This window comes from Equus przewalskii, chromosome 15 (assembly GCF_037783145.1).
Source record: "Equus przewalskii isolate Varuska chromosome 15, EquPr2, whole genome shotgun sequence".
Taxonomy (NCBI): Eukaryota; Metazoa; Chordata; class Mammalia; order Perissodactyla; family Equidae; genus Equus; species Equus przewalskii.
The window spans coordinates 8,716,582-8,733,273 of NC_091845.1; the positions used below are offsets into that span (position 1 = coordinate 8,716,582).

Here is a 16,692-nt window from a genome sequence, read left to right on the forward strand (position 1 = left end):
TCTCAGGACTGCCACCTTATCACTGAGGTCTCAGTTAAACGGCAATTCCTCAGAGAGCTTCCCTGATCAACCAAGCCAGAGTGGCTGCTTCAACCTCCCTAGTTGCCTATCTGCTATGAAACAGCAACATGGTGAAGACTATGTGAAATTATGGACTGGTTTAGTTCTCACCCTGCTCTATAATGTAAGCTCCATGAGAGCAGAGACTTTATCACCCCACCCCCACCCCCCATTTAATCAGCATAAACCCACAACCAAAAACTGCCTGGTACTGTTTTTGGATGGAAAAGAAAAAGGCCAATATGTAGTTGCTGAATGAATGAGGCCAAGGTCAGAAACTCCAGTCTGGTTCAAGCCAGTCTGCGATGTTTAGTTCCATTGTTCCAGACTGGCCCTAAAACTGGCCTGAATCATAATTAAACACTGGCCTTTACTCAAAAGGGTGAAGGAAGATCAATCTGTATTCCTGGCCCCATTATGGGCAAAATAACTCTACCAAGAGCACATTCTCCTTAACATGGATCCATCTTGCCCTCTTCAGGTAAGGATAGCGTTAGGAAAACCAGGCAAGGCAAGGTCACAGAACTGGACAAAGAAGTTCTCAACTTTATGATTATTATGGTTAAGAATTTTATTATCAAAATTATTACATCTCTTGTGAAAGTTCAAATGTTACAGCAAGGTGTAAACACTCCACTTGAGAAAGAAGTGATACTTCTTCCCTTCCAAGAGTCCCCCCACCCCCCGCCCCCACCCCCCCCAGAGGTCTGGTCTTGACAGCACCCTGCCCACACAGAGTGGCTGGGGTCTCTGCACGTGCCAGGCAGGGTGAGGGCCGCCTGCCCGCTGGCCTCTCCCCTCGGTTAATAGCCAAGGGGAGAATGCAAACCCCAGCCCAATGGAGAGACATTTACATACGTTTTATATAATATACAAAGAAACCAGCATCCCAGGCAACATGATTTCCACTCCCAACGCTCTCCCAGACTGATGGGTTTGTGGGGGAAACAACAAAAAGAAAAGTATTCTGCTGAGGTCTCAGCATTAAAAAAAAAAAAAAAAATCTCCCCTCATTTGAGCAAACACCTGATTTCAATTTTGAAAAAGTGAAATTTTGTAACAGTCACACACAAAGAGAGAAGACTGTGCATATGGATAGTTGTAGGAGACGGTAGAAAGGAAGGGGATGCAAGAGGCTGGAGAAAAGAGGAGAAAACAAATTGGAGGGAAAGGAGGAGGAGACTCACAGTATTATCTTGTCCAAAAGAAAAGAAGTAAGGTCCACTGCAGCACCAGGGATTACACCTGTCATATATCTGCTACCCTACCATGGTTATAACTGAATACAAAATTAGATAAATAAAAACACGCCGGATATTACAGTAAACAAGTGAAAGAAATAAGCTGGCAACCATATGGAATTTAAAAAGATTGTGTACCCCACCTGGGCTGGCTCCAGGGCTCCTCCAGGGGTGTACAACAGGCACAATGCACTGATGGGGAGAAGCCAGTCTGCTCTCATCTCTCATCCAGAACAGTGTTAGGTGTGCGGGTGGCTTTATAACTCTCTCACCTGGGCCACTCCCAAATAAGCATCCCCCAAAGAAACGTGGGACATGCCCACACAATCACAGCCCTGTCGGTGCCACTCCACAAACATCTTTCCACTCTTACCCTGCAGTCACGAGTGCATGCTCCCCAATCATGGAGGCGGTCCTACTCATGGGATCGTCAACTCCTGATTAATTGGGAGTAGAAAAAATAAAATTCAAAGAATTCCCAAACCACTTGGGATCCTTCCTAATCAAAATTATTGCCAACAGCTGATAAGTAGCAATGCAATTGGCCTATCTCATTTATCATTCCACTTTTCTTTGCCTACTTACTTCATAGGTTACTGAGCTGTGAAATAGCTTGGGGAGGGGGAGTGGGATGGTAACAGGTGGGAGCTCAGACAATCTACAAGGGTAATCTGCTCCTGAATAATCACGAGTTGACCTCCAGCTCTTCTTCAGAGAGCCAGGCACCCCTCTGTCAGAGCACATTCCAAGCTTCACTATCCCTGCCTATTTCTTGGTGATTTTAAGACAAAGGTAGGGGGTATTCTTGGTGGACACAACTTGGCCAGATTATCTGCTTTTGGAATGGTTGTCTTAGGGTGAATGTTAACATACCTACCTTTTTTCTTAAGTGCATAAAACCCTAACACTACTCAGATGGCTTGGGGCTTTGAGATTGGCTCTTTTCACTTTTTTTCCTTTGAAAGAAAAAAAAATATTTTTGGGGGGATTTAAAAAGATGTCCTCACTGCACAAGTGACTACAGGCTACAGGCAAGGATGGGAGACGGAGGCTTCGACACAACTCATTGCACTTAGAACCGTTACTAACCGAAACACCATTTGCTTGTCAACAATGTACCCTTAACAGCAGGGAGAAACTTCTTTATAGTCTCTGCTTCAGACAAGATTTACATCTTTCTCCAAGGCCAGAGCCAGTCGCGACCACAAGTCTTGTTTCTTGTCGACCAGACCCAATCCTCTGGCACCTTGTACCCCCTTCCCCAGCAATATGCTCGGCCTAGGTTCCAGAGGCAGCTGGAAGGAAGCAGCTATGGGCTCATTCAGTTCTGTTTGCCCAAATCCAGAAGCCCTAGGAAAGTCCTGTCTGAGTCTTGACTCCCGACCCCTGCAGCGGCTGGAGTCGGTACTGGTGCACACTCCCACTCCCGCGGTGTGGGTAGTGCTGTGAATTGGAAACCGCAGATACCCTGGAGGCCTGGTAGGCAGTTGACTGCCCAGCACTGGGCAGACTGATAGTCCGTAAGTCTGATGGCAATGACGACCTAGAGTTCTGAGGAAAGGAGGTGGAACTCAGAGTTCCTGTGCTGGACTGGGAAACCGAGTCTGAGGTTGGTGAGTCTGAGGGGCCCTGTGGGGTAGGGCTAGCAGCACTAGAAGGGCAGCTCCTCCTTGGAAGACTGCTGCCGGTGCTGTTTCCAGAATGTGGCTGGCTGCTATAATACCCTGGTGTCCCCGTAAATGGGGCCAACGAGTCTGTGGACACAGGGTGGGCGGGGCTGGAATAGGATGTAGAAGAGAGGGAAGATTCTGAAGAACCGTGAGAGGGGGGGTTTCCAGGTCTCAGTGCAGTAGTTCGATAACTGTATCCTGGAGATTGGGTGGGATGTCCTCTAAAGGGGGAGGAACTCTGTTGAAGGAGGCTTTGTGATTCTGTCCGTGGACTATCACACTGCAGGAGCTAGAAAGAGTTAGGAGGAAAAGCAAAACGAGGTGAAAAGGTCCATATTTAAGCCATCCAGGCTTATGAATATTTGAAACACCCTATTTCTTCTTCTTCTTCTTCATCTTCTTAACCATTTGTTCTTTTTAGGATACCAAAGACAGTAAAATGGCTGTCTCTGGTCACTTTATTTTTCTGGCATGATTTATTACCTGAAGGTGAGCAGATGATGACTTATTTCCAAGGCTGCTGAAATTATATGCAAAGACGGCATCTCAACTGCAAAGGATGGCCAGTATCACAAAACATTTGGAACCCAGAACATACTGCTATGCCCAAAGATGAGCAATTTCTTGTCTCACCTGGTAGCTGTATCTGGAAGGGCTGTAAACGGCTGCTCCTTTAGAGAGTGCTGAGCTCAGTGTCTCTGGGCCTTCTCCATCTGCAGGGTCTGAAAGGTAACACAAAATCAACTTGGCTTCTTAGAGTATGAGGGAAATAGCCATTGTTCATTCAAATCATCAATGCCACCACCAACCCATGCTGCTCTTTCTGACAAATTAGCTGAGTGCAGCATGCCACAAGGGCAAAAAGGAGTGGTTAATTATGGACTATGTTTTAAATGCCTGATCTGATTCCCGTCTCCTCCTTTCTCTTCATCCTTCATCAAAGTGGATATCCAGGACTTTGGAGAGATGAGTTACAGAAAAGTAGCCCTTGGGAAAAAAGAGCAGACAGAGAGCAAGAAATGCTAGATCTTAAGAATGCTGGAGCCCAAAAAAGTGGAAGCAAGACTGAGCTGGAACCTCACATAACTGCAAATGAAACTGACTCACCTCAGCCCAGCATTTGGTGTGAACTGTGTGGAGCCTGGCTCACGTGTCCCTGAACCTGGCTGGCAGCAGAAGGCCATAGGCTCACCTGAGTCCTTCTCTGTGATGGTACTTTCCCACGTAGGAGAAGGCTCCCCTTTTTGGGCCACCCTCACACTGCTTCGGAGGACCTTGGGGATGCTCCCTCCCTCTCGAAGTCGTTCTACTGACGTGGGAACCATCCTGTGAAGGCAACAGGGTGCAAATTTATGCCACAGGACTTCAAGGGTCAAGTCTGGAACAAATGAAGCTCTGACAAAGGTTGTACAACATATTCACTTAAAACATCCTCTTAAACATGACCTTCTTCAGGACCAATTTAAAACAAGGTATTTTCTCTGCCTCAAACTATGCCAGGCACAGAAGAATAAATACTTTGAAAGAAAAAGCAATCAAGGAAAAAGCAGATTTAAAGATGTCTACTTCAACTTCCATTTTGAAAAGCTAAATTTTCTCTTCTGTGAAGTCATGTGCCTGGCATGTGTAGTAGTTTAATAAGTGTTTCTTAGAGTAATGAACGTTACTCATTTGAGCTAGGTCTTTTCTTTCCCAGACTTCATTTCTTCAGTTCAAGATCCCTGAACTGTCTCATTTTCTACTTCACTCATCTGATGCTCAGTAGTTGCCACTAGTATTATTTATTTATTTGTATTCTCCCCTAAACCAGACAAATCCTTTCAGAATACGTCTTTTCTCTCTGTATATGCTTGCCATGTGGAATTATATCTGTTGTTAATTTAAGTGGAATTGAACTGTTGACTTACCTTTCACACAAAATGAGAAAACAGAAGAGGCAGTGATAGTGCCCAGCAAATAAAATAGCTTACACATGTCGTCCAAAGTGGTGTTCTGTAGGCTTGGTGGCAATTCTTTGCTTCTGTAAGGCTGGGGGGTTGTGGCTGATACTATTAAATCAGCTGAACAGGAGAGATGGCACTGTTGGCTGGCTTTCTCAGATAAGTGGTCCCAAACGTAGGTAAAACTGGGAACGATTCTAGATGTATACTTCCCTCCTAAATTTAATTACTAAAGCATCAAACACAAACTTACCACCTACTGCTGATATTTTCTTGAGGTCTGCAGTGAGATGAAGATCCTCTGGAATCTGACGGGCTGACCGCCTCCAAATGGGACGTAGAGGAATGGGATGGGGAGAATTTTGTGTGAGGGGAAGATGGGGTCCGGGCTGAGGACCCCTGTACACCATGGGCACCAGTGTCTGACAGTGAGTTACTGCCGCCCTGCCCAGCTCCTGCAGACTTGCTTTTGCTCTGTGCAGAGTCCCCTCCCCCACTGGCAGAATTCTCCTTGGCTTCTTGTTTCCGTTTGCGGTACTCCAGCAGGGAGACCTAGGAGGAAAACAGGAAACAGGACTCTAGCTAGGCATCATTAGGGGATCACTAGCAATGGGGAAAGAAGATGGAACCCTAGTAAACCACTAGCAAGCCATGCAAACAAAGCAGGCACCAACATGGGTGACTCTTTTCAGGTGTTAGAGAGATCTGAGCAAGCACGGCTACATGTTTAAATCAGTGGCAAACTGGCAAGAAGAGAATATACCAAGAGATGACACTTTTGAAGAACGGTATTCACCAGTACACCTCAACCTTTTTTCTGCCTTCAGAAAAACCTGTGAGATAAGTTACCCAATAACAGAAGCATACTATAATTATCTGTAATAATGGAAGCACCTAAAAAGGGAAAGGTGCAAAGCTGGGAGCTTTTGTAGTTTGAAAAGCCCTCCCAGGTGATTCCAACGGCTCCTCCTCCTCCCCTAGAAACTCCTAGAGTTAGATGTTGAAAAAGAGAGAGAGAAATAGAAACAAACAAACAAAAAAGAAAAAGCCAATGCTTAGAGTTCTTAAATGTGCTCAATTTTCCAAGATACACCCAAGGATTTACTACTCTCTGCCTTACACATAGGGAAACTAGTGTAAAAAGAGAAAGGAAATGACTTGTGGTTTATATTTTAGCAACTAGCTCTAGAAAACCTACACTTGGAAACTTCTCTCTGACTCCTTGTCCACCTGCCCCATTCCCTCCGGAATGGCACAGTGAGCCCCTCTCCCTTGCCCTGCTCAGTTTACCTCCTCTTTGCTGTTGCAGCATACTGTGCTTCCCCCAACTGTGGACCTATTACAGTGTTCTGCTTGTTCCTCCACTAAACTGTATGTTCTACAAGGGCAAAGACCAAGTTTATTTGGCTTTTTATTTTTAATATTCAGCACAGAAACTGGCTGATAGCAGGAGGTCCACAATTTTTGTACACAATGAATAAAACCAAAAATCCAAAGATTATTTCCACTTTTGTCCCTGATAGTCAATATTGTTCATGTAACAGTCTTCTAAACCCATTGCTATCTTATTCCAAATTATCTCCCAGTGTTTCTTCCTTCTTCTATCCCCTTAGGGCTCTCATTTTTCTGTCCAAAAGTAAAATATAACAAATAGAGAAAATAAGACAATTTTGTATGCATTTTCTATACACAATCTTGGAAAGGAGTTAATAATAACAAATGGTAATATATTTTGTTGTAATGCAAATATAAAAAGCCGCTAGGCTACATTTTGACAAAAGTACTACAGATACTTTGTAATTATGTGACACTGTCACACACAAGACTTAGCATCTCTAGCTTTGCCCAATAAATGGAAGTTGCTGTGACAACCCAAAATACTCCCATGCATTTCCAAATGTCCCTAGTTGACAACCACACATTTTTGGCTTTGTAATTTAACAGGCATTATTTAAAAGTCAAGTCCCAACTCGTTAGCCAGCTCTCTATGCCTGGCCCTGCTCATCTCTCTCTGTATTCTCCTCCTCTCCCCACCTTTCACCTGATACCACAGCAACATCCAACTGTTTGCAACCACATCGCATCCCTACTGGCCACTCAATGGAGTGTCATTATAGGTACTTGCTCTGCTCCCTCTTCTGTAACATCCTCATCTTCATTTGTGGGCTGACTGATTCCTACTTATTGTCTGAAATCAGCTAAATCAGTGACCTGTCACCTCTCATTCCACCACCCTCAAACTGGCTAAGAGCCTCTTCTGCGTTCTCAAAGCAACCATCCACACATCTGACTAAACCATGTTCCCTTGTTAAGATGTTCTCACCACATCTGAACAGCTCCTTTGGAGCATCCATCACCATTGTAAGTAATTACTTATTAATATAATTATCTGCAAGCTCAGTCTTATTTGCCATAAGCTCCATTAGAGCAGAACCTAGGAGGCAATATAGCATGGTGGCAGTAAGAGGATGCAATCTGGAATCAGACAGACCTGGGTAGTGTCCTGGTTCTTCCATTTACTAGCTGTGTGACCATAGGCAAGTTATTCAACTTGCCTTAGCTTCCCTGCCTGCAAAATGGGAAATCATCCATCTTACAGAATTATTGTGAGGATTAAATGCATAAGAGGAGCTCAACAGTGCCTAGTACACGGGATGTGCTAACTAACATAAGTAACTGGCATACTTTTTCACTGTTCTGTCCTCTGAATTGCCTATCAAGTGTATGGCACATACACAGTAGGCATTTAAATTGGCTGAATATTTACAGCACTCATCAAATTGTATTAAAACAGTCTGCTTTTCACTAGACATGGCAGAGACCATGTCTTACTCATCTGTGTTTTCCTCACACTGAGAACAGTGCTGAACACGTAGCAATAACTCAGTAAATATCTACTGAATTTTTCAGTTAACGTTCTTCAAAAGAGCCTACATAATGTGAAACACTTACCTTTTTCCTTTGTGGTGGGTTCTGGGGGGCAGATGGGACTCCTTCACAAGCCCTTTCACCACCAGGTGACATGGATCCACGAGAGAGGTCTTTCATAAAACCATGTTCATATCTGCTGGGAAACCCTTCTGCAGGGGAACAATATCCCCCATCCAAATGTAAAGGCTTCCTATCCCCTACTAGGGGAGATCCTCGATATAATCCATCTGCTCGAGGCATAGCGTTCAATGGGGAGTAGGCATACATTAAGTTAAACTCTGTCCGAAATGCCTGGTCCGAGTTTCTCACAAGGGTCTGATGTCCATCTCCACTCCTACTTGGAAAGCCAGTTTCAGAGGTGGGCCCAATGGAGGGATGAGGAGCCAGGTCAGAATGACCCGAGTTGACCAGGGAAGGTCTGTCAGCACAGCTGTTAGTGTTGGAGTCAAGGTAGCCTACTTTTGTCAAGTCCAGGTCTTTTCGGTGACAGAGCTGAAAGAATAAAAATCAACAGAGACATGGGGTAGGGGAGAAAGGAAAAAGTCAAAGGGCAGAAAAGAAGGGAGGTAAGAGGGGCAAAGGTGAACAAGGAAAGATAAGAGGGATGGAAGTAGAAGAGAGAAAGCCATTAACATCTGTAAAAGTCCCATGTAGCCACAGTGTCTACAGGCCAGATTACTAAAGAATTCTGGCCTTTCCCAAATTGCTTTAAAGTCTTTCCGGATGAGAATACTGGGAAAGTCAAAATTAGATAACTGGCCAAATGTGATTATTTTGCCTGCTTAGCCTTTCATCAGGTTTGTTGAGTCACTCTACACTACACATTAAGGGACTGGCAGTATAATTAGGGATGTACCTGAGCCCCACGTATGCTACAGAGGTAAGACTGGTGTCTTATGAAAACTGGCTTCTGGTGTCATTCATTTCTAAATCAATACTGATGGAAGGTGGGAGGAGGAAAAAAGGTGAAACAAAGTAGAAAGTAGACGGAAAGTCAAGCATTTAAGTTACTGGTTCAGTAAAGGAGAATGGCATTAGTTAAAAGACATCAATCAACCAGTTCTTCACTCACTTTCACCATTAAGTAGGAGTGTTTCTCATAAAACTTTCTGGCCGCTCAATTCTTCTTTCTTTATCCTCTAACGTATGTCAACATACCACAAAGACCACTAATGCCCATCACTGTAGAGCATCTGAAATGTACCCCCCAAAAATCCATCTACTATTTGGTTATCATTACCTCCTAACACCAAGATGTTTCCACCACTAGGTCAACTATAGCTAACTCTCTAGAAAGAATGGTACCAGAAACCCAGATATCACACCATGTCAACCTCCAAATTATGTTACCTTAGAATCTTTAGCAGCTGAGGAGAACTTTACCTTCTTTACAAGATAGAGTAAAAAATACCCAGAAAACCTCTAGTACACTAGAATACAATCTTTTTCAGTCACACTGGTCTATAAAATCCTACTGATTCAGAATTTGGTCAACTGTTGCTGAGTTTAGCACTAATCTTTTTTGGAGTGGGGAGGGGTTAACAGTTCAGTTAATTTCTGAAATGTTTTGAGAGATTGTAACTTTCTCTTCAAGAGGAAAAAGGCTCCATGTGGATTCATGGAGTTAATCATTACTACATTTGTCCAAATCTTTTAATAGTTAAGAAACTCTACCACTAAAATCTGAATTTAACATCTCCATAGCAGTAGGGTTTCTGAGAAAAGCACTCAATTAATACCCTAAGAGATGCCACTTATATGGCAACCATATCCCAACCACTGCAGAATGGAGGCTTATGTCACAAAAGTCATGGGCTGACTTAGTTTCCTTGTATACCCAGTAAGGAGCTATGAAGAAATGTAAAAGGTGAGAGGCATGACTCTCCCTTCCTAAAGAAGCTGCTCAATCTATCAACCAAAGCCCAAAACATCCAGTTAAACAAGAGCTGTCAGATTAACCCTGGAACAAAGCATAAACCACTGCCTACCATTTCCAATATAAGCTGCTCCTTTATCAGCCCAAGATAATAAATATCAAAAGACAGCTCCTACCAACTTCTAACTTTTCTTATTTAACAAACACACCTTATTCGTTAGACTTTAACACATCTCCTACCATATCTTCAGCCTCCTTTAAACTTGACTTCTAGATTCTATTCTTCTTTAAAAGAACTCTTCAGCCACCCCCTCCCCCAACAACAACAAAACCCCACCACACACACACAGCTACTTCATTTTCCTCCATCTACATTGAGGGTTCTGAGTAATCACAATCACACATTGGACATTCATTCAACCTAAGTGACCGATCGGCCACCCTCCAGCCCATCACCCCATTCACTTGGAGCCCCCAGCCCCCCCCACACACTCAGGAATACACTCATGCACACTCACTCTCAGCCTCCAAGTGTGATTGAGATGGTGTGATAACTACCTCGGGTGACAGGGACTCGGGCCTATTCGCAGGGGAACTCTCAGGGGAGGATATGTTCTAGAGGAGGGAAAAGCATCTTGTTATTCATCTACTCGAAGTCAAGAAGCAAAACAAAACAAACAAAAAATAAAGTAAAAGCAAGCATAGATGGTTAGCCACAACTTTTTTTGAGGGGCAGGTATTTAACTGCAGAATTCCTCTCAATAGACAGAATGACTTGTTAAAATGCTTCCTGGTGTCTTTGAAAGCATTTAAGGATAAATTGGTTATAATGTTTCATGCTATAAGTAAACATCTCAAGCAGATATCAGGAAAGAGTTAGATTGGTGAAATTTGACACTATTATATTTCTTTCTATGTTAGATGAGAGTATTTGTTATTGATGGGCACCCCACCACTTATTCCTCCGTAGGGGAACCTTTTACCTTCACCCCCCACCCCCCTATGAACATCACATTTCCTCATTTTCTTATGTGACGCAGGCCTACCACCATTATCCAGAGAAGCTGCTTAGCATGCTTGGGGGCTGACTCTGCTAGGAAGATGGCCAGTTCCTCCTGAATGACGGTTACAGGAGCTATGACTGACAGAATCTCTAGCTCACAGGCCAGATGGTTCTTGACAGGATCTAATTGGATCTGACCACCCCTACCAATGTGCTCTGATACTAAAGTCCATTAATACTTTTGGGAACAGAGCGAAAAAAAAAAAAAGAAAAATAAGCAGACGTGCACACTTCCAGTCCCTGCGTCCTAAACAGGGTTACACCCTTAGGGCTTTCACCTGAGGCAGCATTCCCTTATTAAACAGGAACTGGGCAGTGAACTCGCTGGGAATATCTGAACAGTAAAGAGTGGAGAGAATGGTAGTTGTAACAAGGATTGAGGGTTGTCAGTGGTAAGCTAAGGGTAGGATTCCTACTCTTGTAGACCCTTGACACATGTGGCCTGCATCGCAGACCTATCCTGTGATAGGGGAATGAGGCTGCTTTAGCAGAGCAGGGTACTGGCTGTTAATTTTATTTGGTGGGGTGGGTAGTGTGTGTGAGGCGGATAGTGCGGTATGGATCTCAAGGTAGGAAAGGAAGGGAAGGGTTATTCTGGTGGAAAGCAGGGGCTAATTAAGCTTCTCCTTCCAATGCAGCCTTCACTTCTTTTTCTTGATGCGCCCTCCTCCTCATAATCTTGTTCTCTTCTACTACATGTCTCAACTCCTTCCCTTAGCATTGGACAGATTTCTCATGAAATGTTTATTTTTCCTTTCAAAAATATTCTTCCCTCAACCAAGCTGATTTTTTTTTTTTGAGGAAGATTAGCTCTGAGCTAACTACTGCCAATCCTCCTCTTACTGCTGAGGAGGACTGGCCCTGAGCTAACATCCGTGCCCATCTTCCTCCACTTTATATGTGGGACGCCCACCACAGCATGGCATGCCAAGCAGTGCCATGTCGGCACCCAGGATCCAAACTGTCAAACCCTGGGCCGCCAAAGCAGAACGCGGGAACTTAACTGCTGCGCTACCGGGCTGGCCCCCAAGCTGATCTTTACTTATGACACCTTTTTGATATTTCTCTGTGTTAGTCTTGGATAGAAATAAGGCTTCCCACACCTCCCTATACTAGAATATAGGAAAGAGTATGGCAATTTGAATGCTGATAAGGATGGTTAGGATGGTGAAGTTTGCTTTTTATTGATGAAAAAGGCTAAATTTCCTTAGTTAAAGGAGATAAAATAGTGGAAACACACACTGGACTTTTTGAAGGGATGGGCTGTTTATTATATTACAATATTTTCTTTCCCTCCTGGTATTCTAATATTATGCTTAGACTATCCATCACTAAAACGATCTTTGATTTTTCAAAAAAATACAAACACCTTACATTTGCATAGTGTTTCATAGTTATCCAAAATGCTACAAGGGATAGGAAATGCACTGAGTGCTAAACACGGCTGTTCCAGAAAGCGACTTACCTTCTAATTTCTGTAATTTCCCGTTAATTATGATAAAACCTGCACTGATAAAGTATGAAACCCTTTTCCTATAATTTACTGCCCTACAGGGAGAACGTCCTCTCATGAAATTTTACTATCAAACTCTAGTTGCTAATTGAAAAGTCAACTGCAATTAGACCAAGTAAAGTTAATAAGGCCCAAATCTGCTTTATTAGCTGGCTAAAAAGAATGCCACAGGGAATTTCCTAAAGAGTAACTTCCCTAGAAATCAAATGTAACCAGGAAAAGGTTTGCTCCAAAGTTAAGTTAACAAGGTCTATTTAGGCACAGAACATGGCTGCTTCTTGCTTTCAAGGTTTCTAGCTACCTCTTTCTGAGTTAGCCACTTAAAAGTCCAGGTATTCTTAACTTCCATGCTCTCATAAAAGCTGAATAGGGAGGATGGCATCGGTTGGAACATTCACCTTTATCAAAGAACACATCTGGAGAAGTGTGAGCTAGGGGCTGAGCTGAATGTGTTTAGTGACAAGAACAAATTTTTCTAAGAAGGAAGAGAAAAATGTCTTCAATTTGATTATAAAGTATTATGCAATAGATGAAGTTTCTTTATACATATGGATTCTATTCAGTAGACCTGCTGTCACCCAAACTTGAATACTAAAGTGATTCAGAATTAACTTTTTGAAACACCTGAGACATACATTTCTAACAATCCAGAGTATGAACATAATAAATTTGTCTCTTATGAATGCATGTTGCTAGCCTCTATTTTTCATTCCTAACGCGTTTTTAACAAGAGAAAGTAACCTGGAGTAGGAAAAAACCCCTTCATTTGCTATAAACCATATTTCAATGGTTTCTAAATCTCCGTTCACTGAGGCCACAACAAGAATAGAAAACAACAGGGAAAGACACTGCACTGATTTAAAAGGTCTAGAAATGAAGACATGATCAATAAGTATAATCTTAGCTCTCAGGCTGGTGTCATTAATGGTTACTAGGCAGCTAGAGGCCTATTTTAACCAAGGTACACAGTAAAGATAAAGATGGAGATCTAGCATGCTTACTACCTCAAGTTATGGAGACTGATGGACTGCATGCAAAAGACAGATGAACATCATCTGTGTAGCACTATTCCTACTTTGGGAAGTATGGGGACTGCCAAGATGAGAGGCTACCAGGTAATAGGTCACAATGACCCTGAGGTTTCCCATTGTCTTGCTGAGACAGGCAAGGAACATGGTAAAGAAACATCTGGAATGATATATTTGAAATGAGGAGGTGCAAATGATGATTTTCATATTCAGCATTCCCAAGAACCAAACCCAAATCACCTCAAACTGCAGAGGAGTATTGCAGCGACTAGCAGTAGTAAGAGACGCAATTGGTGAGAACAGGAGGCTGTATCCGTTCCGACACTCCTCTTCCGGGTGAGACGCGCCAGGTGTGGTCAGCTGGGGGCTCTTTGAGCCTGGATTGGGAGGGGGTGGTGTGACTGGAGAAAGAGGCCGCAGTAACTTGGTGACATTCTGCTCCATCAGATAACGAGATTTCCATTTCTTTAATGGGCTCAACAAGTCTGTGAAATACAAAGCTTGGATGAGAGATTGAAACCACAGCTTAAAGAGAGGCTCTGCAGTAAAGCCATTAATCTCTAGCCCACAATGGCTCTTAACTCCTCTTCATCTCACCCCACTGGTATCTCCTGCAATCAAATCGCAAGCCCAAAGAAACTCTTTAATTGCCACACAATTCTCAAAACTCTCTCCCAGAGAATTGCCAGATGAATCTGACATTTTTAATGACTGATCCCTGGAAGCAAAATATATTTTTTTACACTGTTTCTGAAAATCTCAAATCTGTGTCACTTTGTTAAAATCACCCTCTATTTAACTGCCATGTCACTAGCTCAAGCTTCTGGAATGCTAATGCGCCATACTTATTTTATCTTCTCTTACAGTTTTGCCATTTTTCAGCAGCTCTTCCTATAATGTGTAACGTTCTGCTTTAGTAGGAAAGACACATGATTACCTGACTTGTATCCAGCCCCTACTTTGGAGTGCTTCCAAGTGTGAAATGATTTCTACAAAAACTTTTCCCAACTATTTTCAAAAACTAGGCTGGTATTGTTTTCCTGATCAAAATATCCTACTTTCTATACCTCTTAGGTCCACTTAAAAAGGAAGCTACTACATTATATATTTCAGTGACCTCTCAGGCCAACACACCTACCTCACTTTCACAGAGGAAAAATCTACTTTTATTCCTTTACAGTTAAAAGGGATTTATTTACTTAATATCTACTACATGGAAATCACTGAACCAGGTATGTGGGGAGAAATGGTCATCATATACTCTATTTAAAATGGTTTACAAATTTGTAAGAAAGAGAAAACATATAAAAACATATCTACTATACGTTTAAGAACCTCAATAGAGGTGATTATACTGCTATGTGTTAGTTAAAAAACAATTAGGCTTTTAAGCAATTATTATACACAAGCTACTATACTAGACGCTTCATGTGAATTAATTTGAACAACTCTATAAATTCAGCACTACTATCATCATCATCATCATCGCCCCCATTTTCAAGATGAGGAATTTGACGGGCAGAAAGATAAAGACTATGTAATCTGGCTCCCATCCGCATTCTTAATCACGAGGTTAAATTACACCCCCAAGGCTTGGTGGAAGGAGTGAGCTGATTCCAGGCCTTCAAGCAGTTTTGGGACACTGGGTCATGGACAGAGCCATGCTTCAGGAAGATTACTCCGGCAGCAATGGCTAAGAAAAGACTGGACACTGGGAAACTATTTAGTGTTAATGGAGTAGTTAGCACAGAGTTCTGAGGCAAGGAGCTAGTGTAGCAGACACTGAAATGGAGAGGGAAGAAGAAATGCAAAAAATACTGGAGATGCATATTTTCTTTTCTGATATCTGAGAATTTTTTATTTTCCTAGTTTGGAAGAATATTCGTATTTTCCTTTTGTTCCAGATACTAAGTTTTCTTTCTTATTTTTCTTTTCTCCTTTTGAAAATTGCCTAGGTATAAAAAAAAACAAACAAACATGATTCACGACTTATATTTAGAATACCTTTTATATATTTCAAGTCTTAAACAGTGAATCTTTTAAAAGACCACTATACTGGTAGGTCCAACGCTGTATTTACTAAGAGCAATTATATAAGTGATGAAGTTCACTGCAGAAAAGTTAAAAAGTATGGATGAACTCTCTTACCCACAAATCAACTTACAATTCATTTAAAATATATCTACTAAGTACTTATGATATCATATTCAACAAAACAGACCTAACGCCTGCCCTTACGAAGTTCACAGGTCAGTAGTCATTTGCCTACTTTTTTCTATTAATAGCACTATATTTACAATTTATTTTTTCAAGTTTCATTTTTCTTCTTCTTCTTTTTGCCATACCAAGCTTTCAAATTTTATGTGGTTAAACCCATCCATCTTTTATGGTTCTTCACCTTTACTCAAATAATTCCCAAGATTGTACAAAGAGCCACATATTGAAACACAAACATACCTTGAAATCATACCCACAAACTGACGCACTGCTAATAACCCTGGTGTATTTTCATCTAGAACTCTTTCTTGACACGGCCTTACTGACTCCTGTCTAAATCGCACTGCTTAATAACCTACTATTTTCACTCAGAAATACACGGTAAAAAATCTTTCCATGACAATGAAGAGAAATCTACAATTCAGTTTTAATGGCTGTATACCATTCGTATTACCAAAATTTAACCCCTTTAAGTATAATTTTTTGCTATTATAAATATGTCTCAATGACCAATAATCTTGCTCTTACATATTTCTGCACTTGTTTACTTTTGAGGACAAACTGGTAGATGTAGGATTGTTAAATGAAAGAATACGTCCTTTGGCTCACTAGTTTTGTTTATTCTTGTGCGAACTGTCTGCACATGTCCTTTAGCCTGCATCCTATGGGCATGTTGGTCTAGTTCTTCATCTGTAAAGACTCTTTAAATAACAAGGATGATGACCCTTTGTTGGAAATGCAGCAATTATATTTTCCAAGGTTGCTCACTGCCTTTTAATTTTATTAATAGCCTTTTTTGGCTATTTAATGTTTTATATTTTTATTTAGTCAAATGTATCAATAATTTGATTTTCTGCCTGTGACATCATATTTGTCTCTGCCACCTTACCCCAAGAGTATAAAAAATACTGGCCTATTTTCCTTTTATCTCCATCTTCAATTTTTCAATTTAACTCAAATAGAACATACTTTAGCATAAGGTAGTGATTATCTATCCTCTTCACATGTCAAATTGCTAGCACATTCTTCCAAAATCTTTTATACTTATAGATTATAATTTCTCCATTGATTTGAAATACGTTTATCCAATTAGAGTCTTACATATACTGGGTTTAGTTCTGAATGTTATTTTGTACCCTTGTTGTCCAAACGG

At 41.7% G+C, this 16,692-nt stretch overlaps 1 protein-coding gene across 50 annotated transcripts in view; it reads right to left on the minus strand.

Moving 5' to 3' along the window:
• Positions 1-606: 606 nt before the first annotated feature.
• SETD5 (SET domain containing 5) overlaps positions 607-16,692 on the minus strand; it is a 77,038-nt gene continuing 60,952 nt past the window's right edge. For 30 of the 50 annotated variants that reach the window (XM_070576639.1, XM_070576628.1, XM_070576619.1 and 27 more), the window contains 7 exons: positions 13,563-13,807; positions 10,277-10,333; positions 7,864-8,334; positions 5,165-5,463; positions 4,164-4,297; positions 3,605-3,693; positions 607-3,260 (listed from right to left, as the gene is read on the minus strand). In XM_070576639.1, coding sequence (XP_070432740.1) covers positions 2,652-3,260; positions 3,605-3,693; positions 4,164-4,297; positions 5,165-5,463; positions 7,864-8,334; positions 10,277-10,333; positions 13,563-13,807 — 1,904 coding nt within the window. In that variant the 3' untranslated portion in view covers positions 607-2,651. Of the gene's footprint in view, positions 3,261-3,352; positions 3,522-3,604; positions 3,694-4,163; positions 5,032-5,164; positions 5,464-7,863; positions 8,335-10,276; positions 10,334-13,562; positions 13,808-16,692 lie in introns of those variants that run through there. The other 20 variants (XM_070576646.1, XM_008532312.2, XM_070576622.1 and 17 more) reach the window with 5 other exon arrangements.